General features: G+C 37.8%; 1 protein-coding gene across 8 annotated transcripts in view; it reads right to left on the bottom strand.

Annotated features, from left to right (window-relative positions):
* Window positions 1–17943, bottom strand: part of TASP1 (taspase 1) — a 278804-nt gene that overhangs the window by 218701 nt on the left and 42160 nt on the right. For all 8 annotated transcript variants that reach the window (XM_044928288.2, XM_025264569.3, XM_044928287.2 and 5 more), the window contains 2 exons: window positions 14150–14270; window positions 4338–4422 (listed from right to left, as the gene is read on the bottom strand). In XM_044928288.2, coding sequence (XP_044784223.1) covers window positions 4338–4422; window positions 14150–14270 — 206 coding nt within the window. The remainder of the gene's footprint in view (window positions 1–4337; window positions 4423–14149; window positions 14271–17943) is intronic.

The raw sequence follows: 17943 nt of genomic DNA, 5'->3' as shown, positions 1-17943 counted from the left end.
ATGTCAGAAATGAAAAATAAACCGGATGGGATTAACAGGTGACTAGGTATTGCCACTCCAGTGTTCTTCCCTGGAGAATCCCAGGGATGGGGGAGCCTGGTAGGCTGCTGTCTATGGGGTCACACAGAGTCAGACACGACTGAAGTGACTTAGCAGCAGCAGCAGGTATTGCCAAAAAATAATTAGTAAACTTGAAAACAGCAGTAGAAATTATTCAAAATGAAACAAAGAGAAAAATTAATGGGAAAAATAAAAAAATTATCAGTCCCACTATGAGAGGTCAAATATACATGTAACTGGAATCCTAGAAGACAGAAGAGGAGGGATTAAGAAAGACACATCTGAAGAAATAACAGCCAAAAATTTTTCCAAATTTGATGACATATATCGCTACATATCCAGGAAGCAAAATGAACACAAACCAAAGACATTACAGGAAAACTACAGACCAAAGTCTCTCATAAACACAGATGCAAAAAGTATTTACAAAAGTTAGTAAATTGGATCCAGTAACATATAAAAAGATAATACATTGTAACCAAGTGGAATTTATTCCAGGAATGCAACTGTTACTTTAAGAGTCGAAAATCACCCAATCACTGTATCAACTGACTAAATAAGAAAGAGCATCACAAATAGATACAGAGAAGTATTTGAAAAAGTACAATACCCATTCCTATTAAAAATTCTCAGCACATTAGGAAAAGAAGGGAACTTTCTCAGCATGATAGAGAGCATCTATGATAAACCTATAGCAGCCATAATGTGTGTGAAGTGTTAGTCATTCAGTCATGTCTGACTCTTTGCAGCCCCGTGGACTGTAACCCACCAGGCTCCTCTGTCTATGGAATTATCCAGGCAAGAATACTGGAATTGGTTGCCCCTTACTCCAGAGGATCTTCCTGACCCAGGGATCAAACCCGTGTCTCGCATATTGCACGCAGATGCTTTACCATCTGAGCCATGAGGGAAGCCCGTCATATCTAAGGGTAAAGAACAAATGCACCCTCCCTAAGATTACAAATAGAGCAAGGGTGTTCACTCTCGCATTTCTATTTCACATTGCATAGGAGGTGCTACCCAATGCAATAAGGAAAAAGAAATTAATTAAAGGAATGGACATAAAAAGGAGGAAATAAAACTATTTTTATTCCCAGAAGACAGAACTATCTATGTAGAAAACTTCATGGAATCTATAAAAACAAAATGAGAACAAATGAATTTAGCAAATTTCCAAGCCAGAATATCAATATAAGGAAATCAATTATATTTCTATATTGGTAAGGAACACTGGTATTTAACTTTTTTAAAATATGCAATTTATCACAGCAACAAAAAGAAACACTTACATATAAATTTTTTAAAAGCTGTGCAAAATCTGTACACTGAAAATTATAAAACACTGTTCAGAGAAGTTAAAGAAGACCTTAAAAAATGAATTAAGTTAAAAACCTAATCAAAATTCTAGCAGGTTATTCAAAGAAACTGATAGGATAATTACAAAATTCACATGAAAGTGCAAAATGTCTAAAATGATCAAAGCAATTTTGAAAACAAAAAATAAAGCTGAAGAACAATGTGAGAAAATTAGATCACTACTTTCAAGCAACTATAGGATCACCTTCTGACATTATTTTAATACAGAGATGACCATTGCTTTTTCACATATATTTCATCTTTGTAAAATATAAAAATATTATACATATCCCCTTTGACAAATGCCTCATCTTGTTCCTTCCTTCCTCCTTCCTAGAGGTAATTACGGTGTGTCTTGTGACCTTCTTTCCAGAACTTTTTTGCACATCTATGTACGTGTCTATGTAGACTTAGAAAATCAGAGTATTAGCATACCTCGGAGATACTGCAGGTTCAGTTCCAGACCACCACAATTAAGTGAACGTCACAATAAAGCAAGTCACACAAATTTTCCGATTTCCCAGTTCATATGTTTACACTACACTGTATTCTATCAAAACTGCGATAGCACTATGCGTACAATAATACTGGACACACCTTAATCTAAAAACAGGATATTGCTAAAAAATGCTAAGCATCACCTGAGCCTTCAGCAAGTCATAGTAAACAACACTAAACACCACTGATCACAGAGTACCATAACAACTATCATCATGAAAACGTTTGAAATATTGTGAGAATTACCAAAATGTAACGCAGAGACATCAAGTGACCAAATGCAGCTGGGAAAATGGCTCAAAGCACAACTACCACAAACCTTCAATTTGTTAAAAAAAAATATATATATAGTATCTGTAAAGCACAATAAAATGAGGTATGCCTGTGTTGTATGTGTTTAATACCATAAAGGAATAAATGAGAATGAGAAAAGCTTCAATTCTGGACAGCTGTTACCTAGGGCAGGGCCAGAGATGGGGTCAGGGTATGAGCATGGGTCAAGCAGAAGGATAAGGATACCTTCAGCAAGGATCGCATCTACACAGCTTCGAGTCTCTTGGTAATGTTTTGTTTTCTTAACCTGGCTGGTAGGAAATAGGGATACCTTGAATATATTTGGGTAAAAAGATTTCAAGATTTTTCAAAACTATATCATTTTATATTACTTAAAAGTCAAATAATAGTGATTCCTATAGTACCACTGTCCCAACTTTCAATACAGGGTATTAATGTAACCTTAGCAGCCAGGCGTACTGAACATGTATGGTACTGAAGACGGTTGAGTATAAGACAGTACTGAGGCATAACTGTTAATATTATTATCCATGTTATCGTGAAGAACAGTATGGAGGTTCCCTAAAAAACTAAAAATAGAGCTACCATATGACCAGGTAATCCCACTCCTAGGCACATATCCAGAGAAAAAGATGAGCCTTAAGGATACAGGCACCCCAGTGTCCACTGCAGCACTGTTTACAACAGCCAGGACACGGAGCAACCTACGTGTCCATGCATATTTCACTTCAACAGGTGAACTATAAAACATTAATTTTATATGTACTGATGTTGAAAAAATCTCTAAGACATCCTATTTAAAGAAAAAAAGGAAGTTTCAAAATAATATGTACATTGATTTCTTTTAAATATGCATAACTCTGTTTGCAATGGCTAAGGCATGGAAGCAACCTAAATGCCCACTGACAGAGGAATGGATGAAGAAGATGTGTGGTGCGTGTGTGACGGAATATCACTCAGCCATTAAAAACAATAACATAATGTCATTTGCAGCAACATGGATGGACCTAGAGAGTGTCATTCTGAGTGAAGTCAGTGAGACAGAGAAGGAGAACTATGGTATGACATCCCTTATATGTGGAATCTAAAAGGAAATGATAGAATGAACTTACTTACAAAGCAAAAAGAGACTCACAGACTTAGAAACTGAACTTATGGTTGCCAGGGGGAAGGAATAGTTAGGGAGTTTGGGATGGTCAGGGGCACACTGCAATATTTAAAATGGATAACCAACAAGGACCTGCTGCACAGTACATGGAACTCGGATCAATTTTATCAGGCAGCTTGGATGGGAGGGGACCCTGGGGAAGAAGTAATACATGTGTATGTAAGGCTGAGTCCCTTGGCTGTTCACCAGAAACTACCACAATGTTGTTAACTGGTTATACTCTGATACAAAATTAAAAGTTCAAAATAAAAAAATTTAAAAAGTGGATTAAATATATCATTAGGCATGTTAACAGGATGTGATTACATTTTGCAAACGGAGAAATTTACAGAACGATATAAGGGTAAAATACAATGATGAGGATTTGCTTTAAAATACTACAGGAAAGAGATAGGTACATGAGACAGATGAAGGGCAAAAATATTAATTACTGGAGCTAGATGATAGGTTTGTGCTGGCCCTTTACAACATTCAAGTTCAAAGTTTTTTTAAGGAAAATTATATTTTAACGCTGCAGAAAAGATGCAATCTTACTAATGTTAGTGTCACCATGTGTTTCTCCAGAAGAGCAAAATTAAGTACTTTTATTCTGAGAACTTCTCAATAAAATGAGTTTAGACTCTGGACTCAAACATGTAAGATATTTTTAAAGTCCTAAAATAAAAAGACCCCAGTTAAGCACTTATTAACAGCAAAAGCATCTCTACAATCAACTACAAAACCTAAATTAACTCTGAACTTTTTTGCACATTAATCCATAATATTCTCTTCCATCCGGAGCTCTCTCTCGAAACAAAATGTTTTGAGATCACAGAACAAAGAGTGTTGTCCTCTCAAAGGCAAGCTACTGCTGATGTGTAACCAACAGCATCAGCCTTCTGTGGATAAAAATAGCCTTCAAACACTGCATGCACCAAAGACCAAAGTCCTGGGGAAAGATGAAGAAGAGCAAAGCAGTTACCAGGGAGGAATTCGGCCGGCTGAGAGTTTGCCCTTCTGCCCTTCACACAAGAGTCTGTTTGCAACTGAGACTGGATTCTTGATTCCTATAAAATAAAATCAGCAGAAAATGAAATCAGAAAATCTTCAAGTTTCCCACTCAATTTTGTGGCTGTTTCAATAAGACAACTTTTAAGTATCAATATCTTGGAAACTGTCTATAAATATACTAATGAAAACTGTTATTTATCATGAACAATAAGGAGCAAATCAAATATATGAATACCTATAGGTATAAGAACAGAACAAATATAAAAACATACATTCTCATTTTATCATGTGCTATAGCAGCAAAGACTGAATTTGAAATAACACAAATTTAAATTAGGTTCCTTTTTAATAGATTTCAGGATAGAATTAAAAATTTAACTGGAAATTTACCATCTATTATCAAAACCATGAATTTCCTCTAAGGAATGCACCTGAGTACAAACAGCTTCAAATTTCTCTTTAGGGAGAAAAATTAATGGACAAAAATGTTAAATCTCACCTGCAAGAAAGAATAAAGTCCTACAAATGGGGAGAGAGTGGGGAGAAGAGGCCAAAGGTGTACAAGACTGAGATTGATATGGCTAGGATTGCTTCCAGGAGGGAAAACAAAATGGAGAGGGAGAAAAGGGTGCTTCTCCAGAGGAAAATAGGACAGGAGGTATGAGCGTGAAAAAGAACTGCCAGGGTGACAACAGTGACAAGTATGACAATGATGCGACAGAAGCCGGCGGCAGTAGCTTAGGATCCAGTGTGGGCCAGGCCCAGTGCCAACCGTAACCAGCATCACACTATGTAACGGACACTTCACCTCCATCACATAAGTACAGTTATAAACCCTACATGATTACTGAGCAAACATTTGCAAAGGTTAAGTTACCTGCCCAGGATCACATGCTGAGATTTTAACAGAGGCAGCTAATGACCACACCCTTGACCGCTAACTTATAGTCTCAGGACACTATTAATACAAAAAAAAAAAAAAAAAAAACCCAGCAGGATATAAAGAGACTGAAAAACCTCAGATTAAACAACAGATTGACTTAAAACTAGATATTTAGCTAAACACCAAAAACTACTGTCCCCCACTAAAAAAGGATAAACTATCAAAAGAAGAAAAACTCAGATCTCTGTACGAAGCTCTTAAAATAAATTTATTTCTGTGTATGATGATTCAGTGGCATAAAGACATCAATTAACTGATAAATTAACATAAATTCAAAGCTATAAATTCACCATCAAAGCTTCACAAGGACATCTGCTGCTGCTGCTGCTGCTAAGTCGCTTCAGTCATATCCGACTCTGTGCGACCCCATACACAGCAGCCCACCAGGCTTCCCCATCCCTGGGATTCTCCAGGCAAGAACACTGGAGTGGGTTGCCATTTCCTTCTCCAATGCATGGAAGTGAAAAGTGAAAGGGAAGTCGCTCAGTCGTGTCCGACTCTAGTGACCCCATAGACTGCAGCCTACCAGGCTCCTCCGTCCATGGGATTTTCTAGGCAAAAGTACTGGAGTGGGGTGCCATTGCCTTCTCCGCAAAAGGATATCTATGATATATGAAAAACTGACTCTTAAATTCACCAGGTAAACTTTGTAAAAAAAAAAAAATTTAAGAGGCACTCATCTTACAAAATACCATTTCTTATTCAAAGCTACTGTAATTGAGTGTGGTTTGTGTACAAAATACACAAATATATCAATGGAACAGAATAAAGCTAAAGTTGAGATACAGACATGTGTGAATGAGGATATTTAATACATAATACAGACAGTACTTCAAATGTAGGAAAGGATGGACTGTCTGTGAGAGGCGGACAGAACACAGAGCGATGGGGGTCAGACTGCTTTATAACAGTACCAGCTATCAACGGGTTGCTTTGCAGCTATAAATGCACCCTTGGTTGCCTGATGGGTAAAAGTGGGCATGGGCCATCTAACCATGCAGCTGTGGCCAGCTGGCACACGGCTCAGCTTTGTCAGGAGAGGGCACTGGAGATACAACGCAACGGCCAGGCTCCTGGAGCTCACAGGCATTCACACTATGTGACCCACATGGCTCTCTCCAGCGCCAAGTGCTGCGGGGTGCAGCTTCCTCCAGCATTTGCCCACCACATGTTTTCCCCAACTCCTGACTCAGGCCACAGCAGCACAGCGGACAGCCCCAGAAAGAAAAGGACCATAGTCACGGATCCCACACCTTCTCCTCAGTCCCACACATAGCAAAGGATCCTGTGGGGCTGGCTGTCTAGAAAGCCAAAACCCTAGTCCTTATCCCAGGAACAGAGGTTTACCTCCCAGAGCTTCCTGAGCTGTGTGTGCCCACCTGCCAGTCTGAGCCCCACAGGACGGTTTCTGCTCCCACAGGAATACAGCCTGGGTAACCCAACAACCTCTCTGCCAGAGAGCAGGCTGCAGCCACACCTTGTCCAGTGAGGTTTGAACTTCCTTCCACATTTCCCTTACATGTGTATTTCCCCTTTGCTCTTTACATTAAGCTTCTCCAGGTTAAACTGCTGTGTAGTATCTGTCTCCTAGCTGGACTCAGTCTGATACAATAAACTTGGGACAAATTACTAAATCTCTCCTGTGTCTCAGATTCCTCAATTATAAAATGGGGATAAAAGTATTGATCTCAGAAAGTTTTCCTGAGCACTAAATGATTTAACACACATGAACTACTGGAGAACAATCCATGGTAATAGTCACCCAATAAATGGTTGTTGTTATTATCCTTACTATTATTACTCAATAAACTATACAGGGACAATTTGTTGATCATTTCAGAAACTGATCAACAAACAATGCATTCAAGAAGCCAACGAAAAATAAATCACACATATATTTGAAGAATATGTAAGTGACTGCACTCACAGTTTGGAGGAGGCGACGGCACCCACTCCAGTGCTCTTCCCTGGAGAATCCCAGGGACGGGGGAGCCTCGAAGGCTGCCGTCCATGGGGTCGCTGAGGGTCGGACACGACTGAGCGACTTCACTTTCACTTTTCACTTTTCACTTTCATGCATTGGAGAAGGAAATGGCAACCCACTCCATGTTCTTGCCTGGAGAATCCCAGGGATGGGGGAGCCTGGTGGGCTGCCGTCTATGGGGTCGCACAGAGTCGGACACGACTGAAGCGACTTAGCAGCAGCAGCACTTACAGTTATGACTGGGAGCTGACTGTGGCTCAGATCATGAACTCCTTCCTGCCAAATTCAGACTTAAATTGAAGAAAGTAGGGAAAACCAAGCGACCATTCAGGTATGACCTAAATCAAATCCTTACGATTATACAGTAGAAGTGACAAATAGATTCTAGGGATTAGATCTGATAGACAGTGTGCCTGAAGAACTATGGACGGAGGTTTGTGACATTGTACAGGATACAGTGATCAAGACCATCCCCAAGAAAAATAAAGGCAAAAAGGCAAAATGGTTGTCTGAGGAGGCCTTACAGATAGCTATGAAAAGAAGAGAAGCAAAAGGCAAAGGAAAAAAGGAAAGATGTACCCATTTGAATGCATCAGATCAGATCAGTCGCTCAGTTGTGTCCAACTCTTTGCGACCCCATGAATCACAGCACGCCAGGCCTCCCTGACCATCACCAACTCCCGGAATTCACTGAGACTCACGTTCATAGAGTCAGTGATGCCATCCAGCCATCTCATCCTCTGTCGTTCCCGTCTCCTCCTGCCCCCAATCCCTCCCAGCATCAGGGTCTTTTCCAATGAGTCAACTCTTCGCATGAGGTGGCCAAAGTACTGGAGTTTCAGCTTTAGTATCATTCCTTCCAAAGAAATCCCAGGGCTGATCTCCTTCAGAATGGACTGGTTGGATCTCCTTGCAGTCCAAGGGACTCTCAAGAGTCTTCTCCAACACCACAGTTCAAAAGCATCAATTCTTCGGCGCTCAGCCTTCTTCACAGTAGCAAGGACAGACAAAAATGCCTTCCTCAGTGATCAGTGCAAAGAAATAGAGGAAAACAATAGAATGGGAAAGACTAGAGATCTCGTCAAGAAAATTAGAGTCATCAAGAGAACATTTCATGCAAAAATGGTCACAACAAAGGACAGACACAGTATGGACCTAACAGAAGCAGAAGATATTTAGAAGAGGTGGCAAGAATGCACAGAAGAACTATACAAAAAAGATCTTCACAACCCAGATAACCACGATGGTGTGATCACTCACCTAGAGCCAGGCATCAAGGAATGCAAAGTCAAGTTGGGCCTTCGGAAGCATCACTACGAACAAAGCTCGTGGAGGTGATGGAATTGCAGTTGAGCTATTTCAAATCCTAAAGATGATGCTGTGAAAGTGCTGCACTCAATATGCCAACAAATTTGGAAAACTCAGCAGTGGCCACAGGACTGGAAAAGGTCAGTTTTCATTCCAATCCCAAAGAAAGGCAATGCCAAAGAATGCTCAAACTACCACACAATTGTATTTATTTCACACACTAGCAAAGTAATGATCAAAATTCTCTAAGTCAGGCTTCAACAGTACTTGAACCATGAACTTCCAGATGTTCAAGCTGGATTTAGAAAAGGCAGAGGAACCAGAGATCAAACTGCCAACATCTGTTGGATCACTGAAAAAGCAGGAGAGTTCCAGAAAATCATCTATTTCTTCTTTATTGACTATGCCAAAGCCTTTGACTGTGTGGATCACAATAAACTGTGGAAAATTCTGAAACAGATGGGAATACCAGACCACCTGACCTGCCTCTAGAGAAGCCTGTGTGCAGGTCAGGAAGCAACAATTAGAACTGGACATGGAACAACAGACTGGTTCCAAATAGGAAAAGAAGTACGTCAAGGCTGTAAATTGTCACCCTGCTTATTTAACTTACATGCAGAGTACATCAAGAGAAATGCTGGGCTGGATGAAGCACAAGCTGGAATCAAGATTGCCAGGAGAAATAACAATAACGTCAGGTATGGAGATGATACCACACTTATGGCAGGAAGTGAAGAAGAACTAAAGAGCCTCTTGATGAAAGTGAAAGAGGAGAGTGAAAAAGTTGACTTAAAGCTCAACATTCAGAAAACTAAGATCATGGCATCCAGTCCCATCACTTCATGGCAAATAGATGGGGAAACAGTGTCAGACTTTAATTTTTTGAGCTCCAAAATCACTGTAGATGGTGACCGCAGCCATGAAATTAAAAGACACTTGCTCCTTGGAAGAAAAGTTATGACCAACCTAGACATAATATTAAAAAGCAGAGACATTACTGTGCCAACAAAGGTCTGTCTAGTCAAAGCTATGGTTTTTCCAGTAGTCACGTACGGAAGTGAGAGTTGGAGTACAAAGAAAGCTGAGCACCGAAGAATTGATGCTTTTGAACTGTGGTGTTGGAGAAGACTCTTGAGAGTCCTTTGGACTGCAAGGAGATCCAACCAGTCCATCCTAAAGGAAATCAGCCCTGAATATTCATTGGAAGGACTGATGCTAAAGCTGAAACTCCAATACTTTGGCCGCCTGATGTGAAGAACTGACTCTTTTGAAAAGACCCTGATGCTGGGAAAGATAGAAGGCGGGAGGAGAAGGGGATGACAGAGGACGAGATGGTTGGATGGCATCACCGACTCAATGGACATGAGTCTGAGTAAACTCTGGGAGTTGGTGATGGACAGGGAGGCCTGGTGTGCTGCAGTCCATGGGGTCGCAAAGAGTCGAACACGACTGAGGGACTGAACTGAACTGAACTGAAAACCTTAAGAAATGCAAAAGCCAAAAAAAAAAAGAAAAACAAACAAACAAACAAAAAAAGAAATGCAAAAGCCATAAAAAGGAGAATAATAAGTCTGACAAATAAAAATTTAAGTTCCAATATGATGAAGCACATTATAAACAGGGTTAAGTGGCTAGCCACACAAGAAGTGTAAACAGAGAAATGCTAATGGCTTTGAAAAATATGAATGTCATTAAATGACATTCATATTTTTCAAAATAATATCTCATAATAAAAGAAATTAAAACTAATTGAAATGCTCTTCATACCTATCACAAAAATCCGAAAAGATACAGAAGATTACAACAGATGTGTAAGTAAAGTGACCTAATTGACATACATAGAAAACACACCCAACAACTACATAACACTGTTTGGAAGTTCACATGGAGCATTCATTAAAACACACCATAGGCAGAGCCACAAGTAAGTCTCAAGAAGTTCAAGAGGTTGGAATCTTTCAGACCATGTTCTCTGATGACTGTGACATTAAACTGGAAGTCAATAAAATGTTTAGGCAAATAAATCTGACAACTCATTTAAAAAGACAAATTCCTTGGAAAATACACATAAGAAAAATATAGATAGTCACATAACTGGTAAGAAAATTGAAACCCATGTATTTAAAACTTTCCGCAAAGAAAATTCCAGTAACTCAAAATAACCAATGAATGCTTCCAAATAATTTTTAGAAATCATTCCAATTGTATGCATACCCTTTCAAAGAATAGAGGAGAAAAAAAAAACCCAACTCATTTTATAGAGCCAGCCAAACATGATTCCAAAATCTAAAGAGAGTATTTTAAGTTAAGTAAAATTAAACCTGATCATTGCATGAACATAGATGTCAAAATCTTAAACATCAGGAAATCAAATCCAGTGGATGTAAAAAAACAAGATAAAAAATTCAATCAAGAAGACTTTATGCCAGGAATGAAAAGTTGGTTTAGCATTCAAAAAAAAATCATAAATTTTATATCTACAAAATAAAGAATAAGAGTCAAAGATGCAGAAAAACACTTAATATTCAATACCCATTTAAAATAAGAACTATCAGTAAACTAAGACTAGAAAGAAACGTCCTCAATCTGATAAAGAGCATTTATGGAAATCGTATAGCTGGCAGCACACAGTATGGTGAAATAGCTCAGAGTTCCCCTCTGAGGCCAGGAACAAAACCAGGATGTACGCTATCATCACTTGTATTCAATACTGCACTGCGCCAGAGCCAGAGCAATAATGCAAGGTAAAAACAAAAACGTTAAATACTGGAATGGAAAAAGCAAAACTGTCATGATTCACAGATGGTGTGACTGTGTATATAGAAATTATAAAAGAAATTTATTTTTCTAACTGCCTGAAATTAACAAAGTTATCAAGACCACTGAATACAAGTCCAATACACAAATCTCAACTGTATTTCTAAATACAAAAATAATTGGATACTAATATTTTAAAATATATACTTATAATAGCCATAAAAAATATCTGGAATAAATCTAATAGCAGATGTATAAGATACCTATATTAAAAACCATAAGATATTGCTGAGAAAAGTAAACATTACTTATATAGATGTACACATTCTATGTTCACAACAGAAAGATGCAATATTATTAAGATGTCAGTTGTCCACATATGGTTCTATATATATATTCAATGCAATACCAATCACAATCTCAGCAGGGTTTTATTATGAACACTGACAAGTTGATCCTAACAATTTTATGAAAATGCTGTAAATTGAAAAATAGCCAATACAACTATAAAGGGGAAAAAAGGAAGCTGGAAATCTTATAAAACCAGACTATCAAGACACAATGTCAAGCGATAGTAATCAAGACGGTATGGCACTGGCAACAGCACAATAGACAGAACAATGGAATAGAAGGGGTAGAAACAAACTGCTACACATATAGTTATCTGATCTGCCAACACTCTTCGGAGGAAAGGATTATCCTTTCTATTGACAATGGCAATAAGCCATCTGGATATCCATAAGAGGGAAAAAAATTAATGTTGGTTCCGACTTCACCTACTCTAAAATAAATCCGAACTTCATAAGAAAGCTAACTGCTGCTGCTGCTGCTAAGTCACTTCAGTCGTGTCCGACTCTGTGTGACCCCATAGACGGCAGCCCACCAGGCTCCCCCATCCCTGGGATTGTCCAGGCAAGAACACTGGAGTGGGTTGCCATTTCCTTCTCCAAAGCATGAAAGTGAAAAGTGAAATTGAAGTCGCTCAGTTGTGTCCGACTCTTGGCAACCCCATGGACTGCAGCCTACCAGGCCCCTCCATCCATGGGATTTTCCAGGCAAGAGTACTGGAGTGGGGTGCCATAACTATGAAGGGTTAAAAACAATAGAACTGCTATCTTCAAGAGGAAGCTATCCTCAAAATTTTGGGTAGGCAAAGATTTCTTAAAATACCAAAAAAAAAAAAAAAAAAAAATTAGCCATAACATAAACACTTGATAACTTAAACCTCATTAGAAGACTGAAAAGGTGAACCAGACTGGGAGTAGATATTCGCAATACATGTATCTGACAAAGGATTTATATCAAATATATAAAAACTACTCCAACAAATCAATTTTAAAAATCCAATAAAAAGTACACAAAAAACAAAAACACAGTACACAAGGATATCTCGATGGCCATGACATATGAAAATGTTCTCAATCTCATTAGTCACCAGGGAAACTCATATTAAAACAGTAATACCACTATACACATATCAAATGGCTAAATTTTAAAAACAGTAACAATACCAAACATTGCCAAAGATGTCAAGTAACTGAAATGCTCATAAATCGTGGGAGTATAAAAGTAACAACTACTTTCGAAAACTGGGCAGTTTCAACTGCAGCCAAACACATATGTATCTAAACTTACCATTCTAAATCCTAGGTTTATACTCAAAGGAAGTAAGTGCATATGTCTACCAAAAAACTTGTACAAAAATATGCACTGGAGTTTTTTTATTATTATTATTCATAAGAGTCAAAAACTAGAAATTATTCAAATATCCACTGAGGAGAGCAAATAAGTTATTATATACTCATGCAACAAAATGCTGCTACCACAAAATTTAAAAAACTATTGTGATACAAATCATACATCAATCTCACAGGCATAAGAGTAAGCAAAAGAAACCAGACACAGACATTCATATGAATTTGAGCCAAGGGCAAATTAATCTATAGTGCGTAAAGTCAGAATCTGGGGAGGAGGAATACCAGTGATATAAACTAAGGAGAGGTATAAAGAACCTGTCTGGGAGTTTGGAAAGGTTTTCTATTTTGACATGGAAATCTTTTACATCTTGATTTTGGGTGTTGGTTTACAAGGCTATATACATGTAGGAATTCATGAAGCTTTATATTTAAAATCTGTGCCCTTCATGTATATTTCACTTCAATAAGTGAACTACCATACATTATATACATTTTATATGTAGTGATGTTTAAAAAATCTCTAAGACATCCTATTTAAAGAAAACAAGAAAGTTTCATAATAACTGATATCATTATTTTTAATTTACCATTAAAGTTTCAAAATACATTTATTTTTTTAAAATATGTGCAAAACTATATTTCTATTACATATAAATACAGATAAATGAATTTTATTTTACTGGTTAAACCCTCCAGGGAGAGTTTTGGAAGGCAAGATTTGGAAGATCAAAGGTAAATTTTATTTATATCATTTGAATTTTTTAACAATAAAAATATATTATTAGTATATTCAAATAATTGCAAAATTAATGGAATATGCCAATTCCAATTTTAAATGTCTGTAATCTCTTGCGGGGATGAAGGAGAACGATCACACTCTAAGCAAAGACTTGGACATATGCTGTTTCACTGTTTTCTTTAAAACTATCTATAGGTAAGATATTATGTTTTAAATTCAATAAAAGAAAAAAATGTTTGTTTTCAACATTAATACAAGCAAGAATGATGAAAACAACCATTCTTTAGGAGGAATGAAATGGTAATATTCAGTTTTTTTTTAAGAGTAGAGATAATGTGCTTTAATGTTTACATACCACTCAGTGCCCCAACAGCTCCAAAATTCAAGGATTTTCCATCCATTATACTGGCGTCACATTCAATTTCACCCAAGAGATTTAGATTGGACCCCATTCCTGCATTTGTAAAAGGAGAATCCTAAAAGATAAAAACAAAAATTAAAATACCATTAGTCTTTTTTTTTAATTTACCATTAGTCTTAAAGAAAAATTGCCAATGCTTAAAAAACTCTTCTAAACACTAGGAAGGTAAAGAACACTTCCCAACTCATTGTATGATATCAGTACAACACGGACTCCAAAACAAGACAAAGACAAGGAACAAAAACTACAGATCAATATACTCATGAATAGCGACACCAAAATCCTCAAGGAACTAAATGCAGCAAAATAGGAAAGCATTATATACCATGAACAAGAGGGATTCCAGGAAAACAAGTTTGGTTTAATAACTTAAACTCACTGTAATACACCATGTTAATACAGAACAAAACCAAAACCAAAAAAAAAAAAAGATCATATTAATAGACCAAGAAAAAGTATTTGACAAAATTCAATACGCTTTCATAAGAAAAACACTCAACAAACTAGATATAGAAGGGACTATCCTTAACATGATAAAGGGCATCTATAAAAGTAAGTCCAGAGCTAACATCATAATTAATGGTGAAAGACCCTTTCCCCTAGCATCAGGAACAACACTGCAATGCTTGTCTCACCACTTGTATTTAAAATTATAGTGTATATTCTGGACAGAATAATTAGGCAAGAAAAAGAAACAAAAAGCATCCAGATTAGAAAGGAAGAAGTAAAATTACCTCTTTTGGAAGATGACATGAACTTGTATACAAAAAAAATCCTAAAATCTCCATTAAAAAACTATTAGAACTAATAAAAAAGTTCAATGGGGTTGTAGGATATAAGCTCAATATGCAAAAACCAACTGTATTTCAGTACATCAGCAATGAAAAATCTGAAAGTGAAAGTAAGAACACAATTCAACTTACAATCACATCAAAAAGAATAAAATACTTAGGAATAAATTTAACAAAAGAAGTGTAAAATTTGTACATGTACATAAAACATGGTTTTAAAAAATTAAAGGCCTGAATCAAAAGAAGGACCCATGTACACAGAACAGAAAACTTAGTATCTTTAAGATGGCAATACTCCCCAACTTGGAGAGTATGGGATTGGGGAATATTTGATATGGGATTCAATACAATCCCATATCAAATCCTCACTGCTGTTTTTTTGCAGAATTTGATAAACTAATTTTACAATTCATATAGAACTACAAGGAATTAAGAACAGTCAAGACATTAGTGTTGTGTAAAGTTCTAGGAAGCTTTTCTCACATGCCAGAAAGGGGCTGGGTAGATGGCAATTTTAAACTTTCAGCTTCCTTAGCGTCCTCTCACATGAGGACCCCGACTGAGACAGATACTAGGAGTTGGACTGGGGCGGGGGGGAAGGGGGGTGTCATCTCATTGTCTCTGGGGATCCCCACGCCCCTAGCCCCTGTTTCTCTTTTGTCAATATTGATTAAAGGTGAGCTTTCAAAGGCTGCCCAACCACAAGTTACGCTTTAGCCCAGGCCATTGTGCCTTCTGATGTTTATGGATTCATGGAAGTAGAAGCTAAAAGCAGTGTGGACAGGCTAGTGGATAGCAGAGAACATCAGGGAAGATGAATGTTTGCTTCGTTAGGGTCCCTGAAATGGCCCAGGCTTGGTGGGTACCAATTAAACTTTGCAAGGCCTAGAAGTCCTAGGCTATCTATCCAATGTTTCATGCTGTATCACACAAGCCCCTTTGCCAGGGTGGGCCCAGACGCCTTTGAGCTGGACCACATGTGGACAGTCTGGTCCTTCCTGACTGGCAGGACAACTCCTAGGAAATGTCCTAGTGCAAAGTCAGAAGTCACCAGATGATGTTGAGTTTCTGTCCCTGAAAAACTACGAATGGGGTTTAAGGAAAAACTGGGGCTTCTTTTTTAAATTAAAACAAAACAAACAACAACAACAAAAGAATAGTCAAAACAATCTTTCAAATAAAAAAAACAAAATTGGAGGGCTCACACTTCTAGGTTTTATAACTTACTACAAATTACAGCAATCAAGACAGTGTGACATGGACATACAGCTAAGGACAGATATATAGATCAATGCACTAGAAATGTCCAGAAATGTCAACCCATCAGGGTTCTCACGGAAAGAATACTGGAGTAGTTTGTCATGACAAAGGTCTGTATAGTCAAAGCTAGGGTTTTTCTAGTAGTCATGTACGGATTTGAGATTGGACCATAAAGAATTCTGAGCAGCAAAGAACTGATGCTTTCAAACTATGGTGCTAGAGAAGATTCTTGAGAGTCCTCTGGACAGAGAGAGATCAAACCTGGAAATCAACCCCGAATATTCACTGGAAGGACTGATGCTGAAGCTGAAGCTCCAATACTTTGGCCACCTGATGCAGAGAGGGCGACTCATTGGAAAAGACCCTGATGCTGGGAAAGATTGAAGGCAACAGGAGAAGGGGGCAGCAGAGGATGAGATGGACGTGATTGATTCAATGGACATGAATTTGAGCAAACTCTGGGAGATAGTGAAGGACAAGGGAACCTGGTGTGCTACAGTCTACGGGGTAACAAAGTGTTGAACATGACTTAGTGACTAAACAAGTTTTTTCCAAAAACAGTGATGGATCAACTGGACATCCAATGCAAGAGAATATCTGAGTCAGAAATCTCAGTCAATCCAGAAAATTAACTCTGTTCTAAGCTAACACAAATACTATCCAGGAAATCAGGGAAACTCTTTATCCACCTAAAGATCACCAAATGTACAAAATCAACTACAAATGTCCCCAGTTTCTTGAATTTCTGCCAGACCTAAGGAAAACTGACCACAACACAAAGATCTCCATCATGTGTGTTAACACCTATAACTTGAGTAAAGAGGTCAGGGATTTGAGACCAGGGCTTTGGCCCTAATGCAAATAGAAAACCTAATTGTCCACAGGATTTTACAAATAAGATCACAGGGAAAAAAACCACAGAGGGATTGTAAAATTAAATAGAAAATGAGTGATACAGACAATAAGTATTTTGAGAACTCAAAAGGAAACAGGCCAGTATGAGATGAAGAAGTTAATAGCAGTCTTCCTGAAGAAGGTATAACACAAAAGCAAAGACTGGTCAGAAAATTCCACTTGGTGGATATGCTGGAAGCAATATGTAGGCAGCCATAAAGTGTCCGAGTCACAGAAGACACATTTAGGAAACATGGCTGGCTGGAGCCAAAGAGACAGACTGCTCCCTGTCACTCATCAGAATCTGGACTTGACTGGGAAAATGATGAGAGGCTCTTCAAGCTTTCTGTAGAAACAAAAGTCAAGTATATTGATCAAGGAAACATTAACTGATATTCACATATTATTTGAAAAGGAAGAGGAGGAAACTGAAATGAGAGAGACCAAACGGAAGGCCATTTGACAACATAGGTCTGAAATGATTCCAACAGGGAAAAGCAAGAAGAAAGAGAAGGAAAGGACCATAACTTCCAAACTTGGGAGACAAATAAAACCATTATTAAGAAAAAGCACTTTCTAAGATGAAGGGAAGAAAGTGGGTAATTAGGTGTAACGAGTTTGAATAAGGCCTTCCAAGTAAATATTCTACCTAAATCATTTCACAACTTAATCTTGGGAAAGAAATCCAACTTAGGACAGACTATGGTTTAGAACAGATGAAGACTGAATTTTTACCCTAGATTATTTCCTTTTTCTCTTTTCTTTTTTTTTGAGCAGAGAAAG

This window comes from Bubalus bubalis, chromosome 14 (genome assembly GCF_019923935.1).
Source record: "Bubalus bubalis isolate 160015118507 breed Murrah chromosome 14, NDDB_SH_1, whole genome shotgun sequence".
Classification (NCBI taxonomy): domain Eukaryota; kingdom Metazoa; phylum Chordata; class Mammalia; order Artiodactyla; family Bovidae; genus Bubalus; species Bubalus bubalis.
The sequence above is the reverse complement of the archived record's forward strand: the minus strand, read 5'-3'. Positions and strand labels throughout refer to the sequence as shown.